The following is a 13,054-nucleotide window of genomic DNA, read 5'->3' on the forward strand; positions in this document are numbered from 1 at the left end:
TTATGGAGTTACACGATAATATTTTTCCCTATTCACGTACTTTATATATAATTACAACAAAACGTCAAGATCTTATATGCTTGAGAATTTAAAATTTTATTCTTGTTTATTCCTTGACCTTTCCTTTTCTAAAGTATTTTTGTTCTATTTTGAAGCTATTTCATCTCATAGTCCATCAACTTGAAAACTATTCCCTCGCTATCTCATTTGCTTTATTTTTCACGCCATTTCTTGCATTCATATTTACATATTTTGATTTTTTTTGTGCCCTCAACATTTGGCTTTTTGCATATTGAACATTATATTAGACAATTATATCATGCTTAAGTTGCAAATTCATGTGTAACAAAATAGAATAAAAAAATAATACTATACAAGAAACGTTTATAAATCTAATTTATAAGACTTCATAGTTCAAAACCTCAAACAAATCTAATATAATTCAAGCTGCAAGAGATCCAATTCTAGCCAGATGCAAGATACATTAGAATAAGTTTGAGTTGGAGCTTAGATTCGTAGTTTGGACCGGTCAAACTTTAAGCTCTCTCCACTCAAGGCCTCACTACGATCCCCAACTCCAAAACCCTAGTCCTTCCCCTATATTAGCCGTTCCCCTATATTAGCCGTCCAAATCCCCTTCCCATCGTTCTCCTAAACCCTAGCAGCCGCCGCGCCCGAAGAGCGAACGACCACCTCCTCGACCGGCGGCGATGGCGGACACCCTTATCCTCCGCGGCACGATGCGCGGCCACAGCGACGTGGTGACGGGGATCGCCACCCCGATCGACAATTCCGACATGATCGTCTCCTCGTCCCGGGACAAGTCCATCCTCGTGTGGCACCTCACCAAGGACGCCCCCCTCTCTACTGATGGTGCCGCCGCCTCCTCCTACGGCGTCCCCCGCCGCCGCCTCACCGGTCACTCTCACTTCGTGGAGGACGTGGTCCTTTCCTCCGACGGCCAGTTCGCCCTCTCCGGCTCCTGGGACGGTGAGCTCCGCCTCTGGGACCTCAACACAGGCGCCACCACCCGCCGCTTCGTCGGCCACACCAAGGACGTCCTCTCCGTCGCCTTTTCCGTCGACAACCGCCAGATCGTCTCCGCCTCCCGCGACCGCACCATCAAGCTCTGGAACACCCTCGGCGAGTGCAAGTACACCATCCAGGACGCCGACGGCCACACCAACTGGGTCAGCTGCGTCCGATTCAGCCCCAACGCCTTCCAGCCCATAATCGTCTCCGGCTCCTGGGACCGCACCGTCAAGGTCTGGAACCTCACCAACTGCAAGCTCCGCTGCACCCTCGCCGGCCACGGCGGCTACGTCAGCGCTGTCGCCGTCAGCCCCGACGGGTCGCTCTGCGCCAGCGGTGGGAAAGACGGGATCACCCTGCTCTGGGACCTCGCTGAGGGGAAGCGGCTCTACTCGCTCGATGCCGGGGCAATCATTCACGCGCTTTGCTTCAGCCCGAACAGGTACTGGCTCTGCGCCGCCACCCAGGACAGCGTCAAGATCTGGGATCTCGAGAACAAGTCCATTGTGCAGGATCTCAAGCCCGAAACGCCCACCAGCAAGAACCAGGTATATGACTGCTTTTCTAGATTTTGTATTTACACGGAAATTGCTGCTTTTGGGTCTTCCCTGACATGTTTGGAGATTCATAGGTCAAAGAAAGATTAGATTTTTCTGCCTTGCATGTTGATTAGTATAATCTGAAATGATATTGCTTTGGGAATTTCTCTGTGCGACGTATCTAGGTGTTTTTACTATTTATTTACATATTGCTGGGCTTTTCTTGATCAGGACCTTAGATTCTCTGGAATAAGAAAGATTTGAATTTTTTCCATTATCTTTTTTTTTTTGTATTTCTTTGAATCTTATGATTTAGTAGATTCATGTGGATGGAGTCTGTGTAGATCTGAAGCGAGGACCGTGAGTTAATGAACTACTTGTACAGGGCATAAACAATGCATGTGTCGGCGAGTTGATGATTGTTAATCATACGTGAGTGAGAACTGCCAAGTTAAATCAAGTAGTCTAGACTGGTGGATCACTATGAAGATGGAATGAATTTTCCCTTGCATATTTATCAAAGTAGAACTGTTTGATTGCATCATATCAAGTTGAGCAGTCAGCCCCATAAAGCGTGCACTTTAAATAGTACGATGCAGTCTATTTTATGATGTTGCTCTTTGCCTTCTTGATTTGTGACGTTGAGAGGTCTTAAGCTTCTAGAAGGTCTGTTGTGAATTTGCAAATGCTGTCATTTCATGCATGTTAGACCAGAGAGAGTTTTACAATCAGTATCATGTTTTTTCCTCCAATTTTGGATATAGAAGTGTGAGGACCTGCACGCGGCCGTGTTTAGTCCCATATAGGTTATTCGCTGGGTAGATTTTGGATATTTATATAACCTAAATAATGCTTTCCGACTAGCCTTTTTGGGTGAGGTTCTGGGTTGGGACAAATAGTATCAAAACGAACGTGTCCCATAACCTATATGGATTAGGAGATATTCCAGCACGGATTATGAGCGCTGACTATGGGCTAGTCGTGGTGCTTGTGATTAGTTTTGAATGGATTTGCTTGTGATTAGCCTGATAAGGATGTTAGGGCTTGAACGGAGGGAGTATGTGAGGATTCGTTGCAGGCGTGTGTTTAATCCGACATCGGTTATTCGCTGGATAGATCTTGGGTACTTATACAAGATCAAGTAATCCAAATAATTCTTTTCGGCTAGTCTTTTTGGGTGAGGTCCTGGATTGTAATAAGAAGGTAGGATTTGTGGACTTGGAATGTTCAATGCCTTTCATGTTCCTTTACTGGTCACTAGAAGCATGGTGTTCTTGGTACTTGTAAGGTTACTCCACTTTTTTTTCCCTCAAATGCGTGCTTGTCTGAATTGCACTATTGATTGGACTGATGATTTTAAAGTTTGGCAATCATGAGAAAATATCTGAAACTGAACATTTTATATGAAAATATCTCCACTTTTTTAGCTCATTATTTTGGTTTATTTACTTGTATGAGCATCTGCTTTATCTTTTAATTGGGGTCATACTTAGGTTATTTTGTATTGTTTTTATGTCATATGGTGCCTAATATTATATGATAAGTTGGATTATAGATCTTGGTGTACTATATCTTGCATAATTCTGTTTTTAACTATTCTTTGGAGCTCCGGAGTGCCTCCAATATCGATTAATATTTAATGGATGATTGCTTGTCACTGTACACAAAACATGCTTTGTTGACTTTTATTGATCATGACATACAAAATTGTTAGAAGATAGTATCAGTCCTTTCAGTGCTTTTACCAAGAAAAGTTTGCTAGAATTATGAATGCCATTTGTATTCTCAGAGTCTTTTCAAGTAAAGGATCGGATATGGTAATCACTTGACCCCGCTGATGTTTCTGTTGTATTTATTTTGGGCATGGTTTGTTGACAATATGCATGTAATCACACATAAATACATGATTGTTCTTAAAGTTCAAGTTCCTATTTATGTTGTCTGTTTTGTAGAAGTAGGCCTTCTTAGTACAATATTAGGCATATGATGTTTCTTATGCTTCTTTAATCCCTTGTTGTATGCCACTTTTTAATGGTTTATAACGTTGAGGAGAGGGAAGGACACAAAATTGGAATGGTAAATACATTGGAGAAAAGTTTGAAAATTAATTTAACTGAGGGATAAGAGAATTTAAAGCATATTTTTTGTGCTGTTTTGAATTTATTCTATGCATTGGTGGAATAATAGATGATCGTGTCTCCAAAAGGACTACAACTGTGTGGGTGAGGTTGAGATGTTCATATATTAATAAAAACTTTGAAACTAAATAAACATTTTATTAAACAGGTCTTAGGCTGGGTAGAGTTTATGGTTGTCAGAAGGGATCGAGAGCATTATATGAGATCAAGGGTATTTTTTGTTTCGTTATAGAACGAGGAAGAATTGATAAATTTGATTATTGCAGAGTAAGCTTCACAACACCGAGAGTGTATGATGGAAACTTGCTCTCTCTCTCTCTCTCGCTCTCCCTCCCCCCCCCCCCCCCCCCCCCCCCCCCCCCCCCCTCCCTCTAGTTAATGGTAAATGATTCATCATGTTCAATAATGTAGAGCTAGGTAGCTTTTGGTGTCTAAGGGATTTCATATGTTGGTGAAGTATTGAAAAAGAGGCAAGTTAGAGCCTAGAGATGAAAATAAGATTGGATATTGGCACAATTAGAAGCATCTGAAGGAGCTTTTTTATCTGGAGGGTTTGGCCTTCAATAGGAGCCAATTGTGAAGTTAGACTAGTAAATCAACACACTAGAAATTGGAATTAGATGTTCATTTTCATGGTATTGATTGTATATATAAAAAGGAAATTTTTTAAACATTTGCCTTCACAAAATAATTTAATTCTGAAGTAGCATTGGCATACAACAAAGTTCTTCAGCAATTCTACATTTTGAGCAAGATGTCACTGATATATGGTCATGGTATAAGAAAACCTCTAGTCAACCTTATTATAGACATGCATCTATTGATCAATTGCTTTGCAAAAGAAAGATCATTGTTATTAAAATTGTGCTTGAGCTTTTACTATTCAAGACTCAACTTCTTGTTCCTTTTCTCTAGATCAGCTTTATTACAGTGCATGAAAAGCCATTATGACTAGTCTAGAAATTATTTGGCTAACTTTCATTTAAAGATGTCCTTTTGTTGTCTTTTAACTTTATTCATCTTTACCACCATCACCACCCCCCAAAACAAAAAAAAACTTTTTCCTATTCTTAGCATTTATGCCATATTTGCTGTTTTTGCCAAAATATGGAATTCTTGGATTGATCATCTGGATATTGAATCGTAGTATTGTAAATATGATTGAGGCTATTATTAGTTATAGGTGGTGAGTATTATTTTTTGAGAAAACTGGTGGTGAGCATTATTGAATTATATTTTTCACTGCATTGTAGAATCTTGTTAAAGGATAACTAGTAGTAGCTGCAGTCTCATGTTCATCGAAGCCCATTTTGGCTTATGAAATGATGGGTCAAGCACTAAAAATTAAAAAGAAAAGTTGAGTGGGCCTTCAGGAAGATACTTAAACTGTTGTTCCTTGGTAGGAAAGTATGGGGTGTAGGCAAGCATTGTAAATTATGTAGAGTTGCCCTACTTACCACTGGGCGTATAGGTAGGATAGGCAGGGGGCAAATTGATTGGAGATTTAAGTTCAGAGATTTGGTAATGAACATCAGAGCGCGGACATGTAAACATGGGGTCTGATATCCTCATCCTTCCCGAGGATCAGGCTAACATCAAATATGATATTTATGGAGGTTGAACCTTCAATTTAATGCATTACAAAATATAATGATAATATTGGTAGTAAATACAAACTATAGCTAGCTCTCTCTGGCAAGTGTTCCTGTTGTATATATGGCCATCATAAAAGCTCAGGCAATTGGGACTTGGAAATCTGTTTTATGTTAGTGAACAATTTTTGGGACTCGGGAGTATGGAACAAATTCAACGCATTCTTGAAACTTGATCGTTTAATATAGTTATCTTTGTACTTGAATTGTTCCATATTTTTCCAGAAGCAATTATGTTTAAGGCACCAGTGGTTTTTAATTGCATTATACTGTCTCCAAATATACTCTAACTGGACATGTGCTATGAACATGATTAAGGAAATGTGGCAAGCCGCTCATGCTTTTTAAAAACTTATGCTGTAAATGTGGAACTACAGATGGCATCCCCCCTTCCTATTCTGTTCTTTCCCCATATTGGTGCAGGGTATGCCCCTTTTTTGCCCAATGCTTCAGTCCAGACTCCAAAATAGAGCCAGTCACTGCAGCCCAACACCCCCACCCCCGCCCCTGCCCTACAAAAAAATGAAAAAGAAAAAAAACTCTTTTCTCTCCTCTCCAACATATCTACCAGTGGTGTTGGGACCCTAAAAGTCTGGCAGGAGGGTAGTCCACTTGCGAAATAAAATTCCAGGAACAAAAGGCATTCTCATCAATAACAGAGATGCGACTGCAGATGAATTGTCTAAAAGCTTTTCATGAATTTACATATTTAAGATCTTCGGACATTTCTTAACAGTTATTAAACATAATTTCTTAACTTTGTAAAGATTATAAATCTGCGTCCTATCATTGTGAGTTCCTGCATCTTGCCTCAGACAAATAAGCTAGTATAATGTTAGTATTTGGCTCAAGCTTCTTTTGAGTGCTAGCTGGTTTCATAACAACCCCAGTTTTTTTGAATGTGAGGATACTAGAACATTCGTCTCTAAATTATTTTCTAGATTGAGAAGCATTTGCTCAATTGCTGCCCCTCCCTCCATGGCAGTATCTACACAGGTATGCACATGTTTGTGAATGAGTTTCTTATAATTTTAGTTGTTTGAATGACCATTTAAACCCTGTGTTTCCATTCCTGTTTTTGCACTTTTGAGTATTTTTTCTAGAAACCTCGGCACGTTGGTTATTGGGAGCCTCTCAGCACTATCTACAATAAATAGAAATTAATGGAGTGCATATTTTATGCTTGTTGAATGCAACGTGTGTCTCTATAGTTTTGTAAGTTGTTGCTGATAATTATTTTTGGGACATGCGAGATCCAAATTTAATATGCCTGTTGTATAAAATTTTCACTGAGAATTATGTTGTTTTGCGAGCGCTCTCTTGTAACTTATATTTGGTGTCTCTGTATGTATTCTCGCCTACAGTAGTAGTGGTATATTCTCCTGATATAAAATTATACTCTACCGCATGTATTTGTGTTTTCTGGCAATGCTTTTCTGCATATTTTGCAATTCATCCATATAGGATCTTTTCTTGTGGTCAGGCATGCTGAGTGGGTCTGAAACTATCTTTTTTCCATGACTTAGAATTTTTTTCTTCCTTCTTCCTTTTCTTTTTGCTGAGATTGGCAACCATTTGCCTTGCAAATAGTAAAAAGTTGAAGACATTCTTTTATTTCTCAAGTCAAGGTTTCATCATATAATTATCAAGGTTTTCCACAACGCCAGTTTCTCCTATGTGATGCCTGCAATGCAAAAAGCTCATTAATTAGTCGTCATATAAGATTTCTCTTTGATGGATGTATCTATTTTATTTTAAGACATATCGATGTTATTGACATCTGTTAAATGGACGGAAGAATGCTTTCTAACTTTTTCCCTCCGTGACTGCTATTGCAGATGCTATACTGTACAAGCTTGAGTTGGAGCGCTGATGGAAGCACCCTGTTTACTGGTTACACTGATGGTACCATCAGAGTCTGGGAAGTTAGTCGCTATTAGAGCTAAGGACCTAGCTACAAGTCTCTTTTTTGAACCAGTCTGTTAATTTAACCAAACGAACTTGTGGTATCTATTTCCCATCTAGTTTTGAATTTGCAAGGCACATGTTTGGCGATCAAATATTTTGCTATTGGCATTGAAAGTTATTTCATAGTTTTGCTATAGGAGACCTTTGAATGGAAGTATATTCTCATCTTTTTGATGACTTGGTGGTGCTGTTTTGGAATCTTTGATCCCTTTTAAATCTTTGAAATTTTTGGTAGTGAATGCTTTTTACATGGAAAACTAGCTTCTGCGCTGCTATTAAACTAGCTTTTGTTCCGTGGGTTGTGGAAGAGCAGTTTTTTCTCATGACAAACAAATGTCGAGAATAGCCGTGCACAAATTCTGGATCATATTGGATGCTTTATGGGGTGCAGGGTCAAGCCTGGTTTCCTCTTCGTTGCCGGAAAAAAAAAAAGATTCCTGGTTTCCTTTTTCTGGTCGCCTGAGGGAAAGTTAGGCGGAGGAAGGCATCCTGAGGACTCCCTAATCTTATCACGCATGTCTGTCTTTTTATCTGCAACGGATGGTAGAAATCAACAGTACTCCAATTACGAGCAAATAAAAGCCCAATGCCAACGGGGGAAGGGAAAACCTTCGTATTGGAGCATCATTTTACCGATGCCTTGCTGTGAAAATGTCTCTAAGAGAGCGAAAATCACCACTCCAATGCAGATATGCCAATATTAACTGGCTGTCACTTGAAAAGATTGGCCATCATTTTCTCCATTCGTTGCTCATTAGATTGGCTATCATGGGATATGTGGAAGGCAAACAATTCAAATCTCTGTTCGCTGAATTGAAGTGTTTGAAGATCTTTTCGCAAATAGGATCTGTGTTTTGTTTTCTTCAACAATCTTCAATTGCAGGATAAATAAGTTCGGAGATACCCATTTGGATCTATGGTATTAGAATTTTGATAAACCAAGTGGTTGAAAATACAAACAACAGTGGTATATATGCAATCTGCATCGCGACTCGGGGTGGGCAGATATTTGCGGAGCTAATAATAGAACCAAATACTGCATCCAACGAGGAGACCTAAGCTGCATTTGATAACAATTAGTGGTCCCTTGTAGACATGCAGCTTGAACTCAAGGATCAGCTGATCGACATAAAGCTCAAGGATGAGCCAAGGACCAGTTCACAGAGTTACAGATAAGTGATATGCTGAGAGTTGCATTCCATTTTCATCTGATACCACATAATATGCAACCACCTATAACACACATAATGTGCTGATAGAGATTTTTTTTAAATCTTTAGTATATGGTATCTGGGCTTTTTTAACCTGGCGAATTTTCCTTTGCCATTTTTCTTTTTTTTTTTTGCTGCTTCCTGTAATCCTCAAACCCTTTCTTTCTCCTCTATGGTGTCTACGGCTGCAAGTTCATCCTCCTGCACTTTTCTTCCCCAAACACCTAATGCGCAAAACATTGCTTGTTTAATGCTGATCAGGTGATAATCATCTTCTAGTCTAAAACTCCAGCTTTGTGAAGTCAAGAACCCTCCAAGTCTGTAGATGTTGCCTGAATTTTTCACCTACGTACAATGAAAATAAAGTGGCCGATCCAAGTCTTCAGCTTCTCAGTCACCAAAGTAATATAATAGACATAATATTGTATGCTTATTCAGAACTGATGAAGGTATAACATATCATTTAGGGAGTGTTGTTGAAGAAGTGGATAGATAATAGCAGGAATTTAGTTGCTAGTCTAGAGGCTTGTTGAGGAACTAGATATATTACAGGGTCAAGGAAAGAGTAGCAAATAAATCTATATTTGGTACATGATGGAATCCAAACCAGCAAATCAATCTATTAAGATCTTGTTCTATAGCTGAAACATTATTTAGTTAACATATAAAATACAAGATATTAGAAGAAAGCTGCAATAAATCGAGCAAAAAAGATGGATCATTGCCATACCATTTGCATGGGAGCTTCATTGGCTCCATTTCTTAATTCTGCTCTCTGGATGCAGAGACAGACACCAATATCCTTATCCCAGAATTACTAGTCAAAATGAAAACATGAATCTCTTTGAAGGTAGAGTTGTTGTGAAAACCTGGAAGTTTACCATGCTGATCAGTCATCATATGAACAGTGAGGAGCAGCAGTGCAACCAGCATCAAATGGATCGTTCAGAGCCACAACAATGCCAGTACTGGGAAAACTTTGCCCGAGTCTGGAGTGTTCAGGTCCCTCCTGTGTAGACACTTTCAAATTTTCTCTTTGTTTCACCTAGTGCCACAAAAAATAATATAATTTAAGTGTTCTGTAGGTAACTTACATGGTTAAGCAGTAGCAAAACCAAGTGTCAGATGGTAAGAGCAATTCCAATTCACACAAACACCAGGAGACCTTTTCAGAAAGCAGAAAGGAAATAGGTAACAAGATACTGGAGCCATGAGGGTCTAATTCTGATCATAGATTGGATAACAGCAACTGCAATCTCTGCATCAGTAATGAATTTGCCATTGTTGCATAGGTAAGGACATGCTAGATAGGACCATAACCTGACATGGATATGGTTTTAGATTCAATAATATGCAAAAAGGAATAGTGAGGATTCAGTAAACAGAGATATCTACTGATTTCATCTAAAAGAAATTATATAAAAAATGTCTCATCGCAATCATATACCAAAAAGAGAGAAGAGGCATATATTAGATTCTTATCGAGAGGTTTAATCCTTTATTGTAGAAATAAGTTTCTTCTGGGGGAATCCTATGAGGTAAGAATTCTTGATAACATGCAAATCCTCAAACGGTTGTTGTAAATCCAACTCAGCAATCCATGCCCACATGCTATCTCAGATGAGTAAGATAATTGCCTACATCCTCAGACACTGTAACAACCATGAAAACGGGCTTTCTCTAATTTATCAAGACAAACAAGAGAGGAATAAAAATATAGGCATGTCAAGGCAATGAATACAAAGGATGAGAACGGACAGCATATGATATATTCCTATTAAAACTTGATGAGGCCTGAAAATAGGAAGGCCCAATTTTTTTCAAGCTAAGGCTTGGATTTACATTTTGAGAAAGAAGAATAGGGCTCAAATTCAACCTAGCCAGCTGAACAAAATGCCCTATCATCAGGTCAAACCCAGGGCCTTCATTCGGGCCAGGATCGAGCTTGGCCTAAATTCTAAATCAGTGGCTGAAATGGGCTTAGGCTTACTGGGCCCATTAAAAACCCTGCTAGCTTCACTTCCCTTCTATGAGACCGGTTGGACACCTGGCTTACCTCCCCCATGGGATTGGGATCTAGGTTTTGGTTCCATGGGATGAAACCTGATATCCCAGGATTGGAAAATCCTAAAGCTCAGAAATTCTGTCTTGTGTTTGGATGCAGAAAGGATAAATATACTAAAACTTTTCAAGATGGGTAACGTGACATTTAAAACTAGTTTCTCATTATAGATTAAACACAAAGCAGACTAGTTGTTGCAATCTGATTGTTGTATATCCATGCCACTCGTATATTGAATCACCCCCTACATCGCCCCCAAATTGTCCGGCCTCATGAACCTAAAATAATTTTCTTAGATATGATCTCATAAAATATGGAGCAAGAAAACCACACATTGAATAAGAAGATCACAAATGCCAACCTTACCTGACCTTCAAAACACCAAGTCAAACATCCAATTTTTAGCACAGTTATGCAATTTATTCTTTTGTATCTCAAGATGAGGCAATTTATAGTTGCAACATGGAATGACTTTGTTCTAGATTCCATCGAAACCAATGAAATGAATTTAGTCATAATCAACCATCAATTTGGTTACTCATGCAAATAAATCAGAAGGAACATAACACTCGAAGTTTATTTAGATCATTCCTTGAAAGAATGAATGGCATAGTCAAATATTATATTTAAGAAATTCAAGCTCCTCATCAACCATTTCCCTCTTGCCCTTAAGCAAGTGGCACAAAACTCTCCTAACTAAGCTGACAATACTTTTCTCAGATGACAGTGCATTAAAATATTTTAAAAAAAAATTATTGGGAATCAAAATCAAACAACCATGTCCATTAAATAAATGCATATACAGCCAAATATCATCCCCTTGATAACAGGATAATGATGTTTTGGATTGCCCATAACACCAGATACTAGGCTAGCTATAAATCTAACAAAAAGTTTGGCTATGGTCCTCACATATCTGCATGATAGTAGAAGGCCTTTTGACTGGAATGCTGTCATATGAAATCACTTTGACAATAAATGTTGCAGAGACATCCTTAATCCAACAGGGAAAAACAAATTACTTTGAAAGAACATGATTGGCCATATGATCTTGTTTGCATTTCAATCTCGGACGAAATTGGATTATGGGATGCTCCTTTACCCAACAGAAAGAGGCTATATTGTTTTCGCTACTTTTAGCATGGATAGGCACGTTAAGGATCTACAGCACTTTAGCACACAAAGAAGTGGACTGAGAGCTCTAGAGTCACTCATTCTTTTTCTCATCAATGGAAAAAGTGGAGCGTAGTGAATGGGAACCTTCTCCTGTAAAGTAAACATCTCATTTTGTTATTGCAATGTACAATGTGGTGGGAATAGCTGAACCCAAGTTCTCGGAACGAACCAAAAATATGTGACAAGATGTAAAGCTTTAGGTTACGACTTAGCCTGTTTTGTTGCTCAATTCAATTTCATATGTTGTGCCATGCTATGATAAACCAAGTTCTAAAAGGAATGAGAATAAAATGAGCAAACATATAAACTAATTGATTTTCAAGCAACTGAATTCAATTGATTTCAGGGATGGCTCTTGTGTTCCATGACTATTGGAAAAATAAAGCAATGAAAAACATCCTGCTCCTCTAGATATCTGCTTGTGACAAGTTAATCACCACATAGCACTTGGCCTACGATGATAACTCCCTACAAAAACAAGGAAAAAAGAGTAAAAGTTAAAAGGATATTATAAAAAAATATATATGCTATCTCTTTCTTGTTAAACTCCATGATTCTGACACACCAAGCCTTAGGACAACTTGTGCCTCCACTCCAAATCAGTTTATACCTGGCCCATACTTTTGGATTTCAAAAGCACGGTTTCAATTCTCTCCACCACATTTTACATGCAGCAACCAAAGACAATGAGGTGTTCAGTTACAAGAGAGTTTCTATTCTCTTCCTCTCCACACTATAGAAGGGGAATGATAAGTATAAATAATTTAGGGCACCTGGTTCCACTCGTCTGGTAGAAGTATATAAACGCATCAACTGTCATCCAAGATGGCAGACATGATTCCTATTGGGAGGATTTTGTGGTCCAGGCAGAAACAAGATATATCATGGCGTCATGCCTTCAGGCAATCCTTTTTCCCTTTCCTGTTGGATTAAGACTAGTTTCTAACACTATAATCTCGATCGTGTTCTTGGTGTTATGTGGGTAATATAGTAAAGTCCATAGACTTTTGAGGCAAATTTATGCCCAACTGTCCAATGTATCACAATCTGCATCATTGATAAAAATCATTGGTTGAAGCACCACCTCACCATAGAACAAATATAAACACTGAAAAAAGTAGACGACCATGCATTAATTGGATTGTGAGGATTACTCCCTTCTAAGAAATCCAAATCTCTTGCTTCACCATTAGAAACATTTTATTGCCTAAAAGACTATAACTTGGCCCCTCAAAAGTTTGATGTATTTTTGCTCTACAATGCCAAGGCACAATAA

The 13,054-nt window shown here is 38.8% G+C and overlaps 1 protein-coding gene and 1 long non-coding RNA gene across 2 annotated transcripts; one reads left to right on the forward strand and one right to left on the reverse strand.

Annotated features, from left to right (window-relative positions):
* Positions 1–588: 588 nt before the first annotated feature.
* On the forward strand, positions 589–7,508 carry LOC103723475 (guanine nucleotide-binding protein subunit beta-like protein A). The gene is made up of 2 exons (XM_039123258.1): positions 589–1,580; positions 7,200–7,508. The coding sequence occupies exons 1-2, from the start codon at positions 711–713 to the stop codon at positions 7,299–7,301; spliced, it is 972 nt and encodes a 323-aa protein (XP_038979186.1). The 5' UTR covers positions 589–710; the 3' UTR covers positions 7,302–7,508.
* A 714-nt stretch (positions 7,509–8,222) lies between these two features.
* On the reverse strand, positions 8,223–9,477 carry LOC120109522. Its single transcript, XR_005510378.1, has 2 exons — positions 9,271–9,477; positions 8,223–8,885 (listed from the first exon to the last, which is right to left on the reverse strand). It is a non-coding gene; the product is annotated as an uncharacterized LOC120109522 (long non-coding RNA).
* Positions 9,478–13,054: the final 3,577 nt, after the last annotated feature.

The sequence above is a fragment of the Phoenix dactylifera genome, unplaced genomic scaffold (genome assembly GCF_009389715.1).
Source record: "Phoenix dactylifera cultivar Barhee BC4 unplaced genomic scaffold, palm_55x_up_171113_PBpolish2nd_filt_p 002322F, whole genome shotgun sequence".
Taxonomy (NCBI): Eukaryota; Viridiplantae; Streptophyta; class Magnoliopsida; order Arecales; family Arecaceae; genus Phoenix; species Phoenix dactylifera.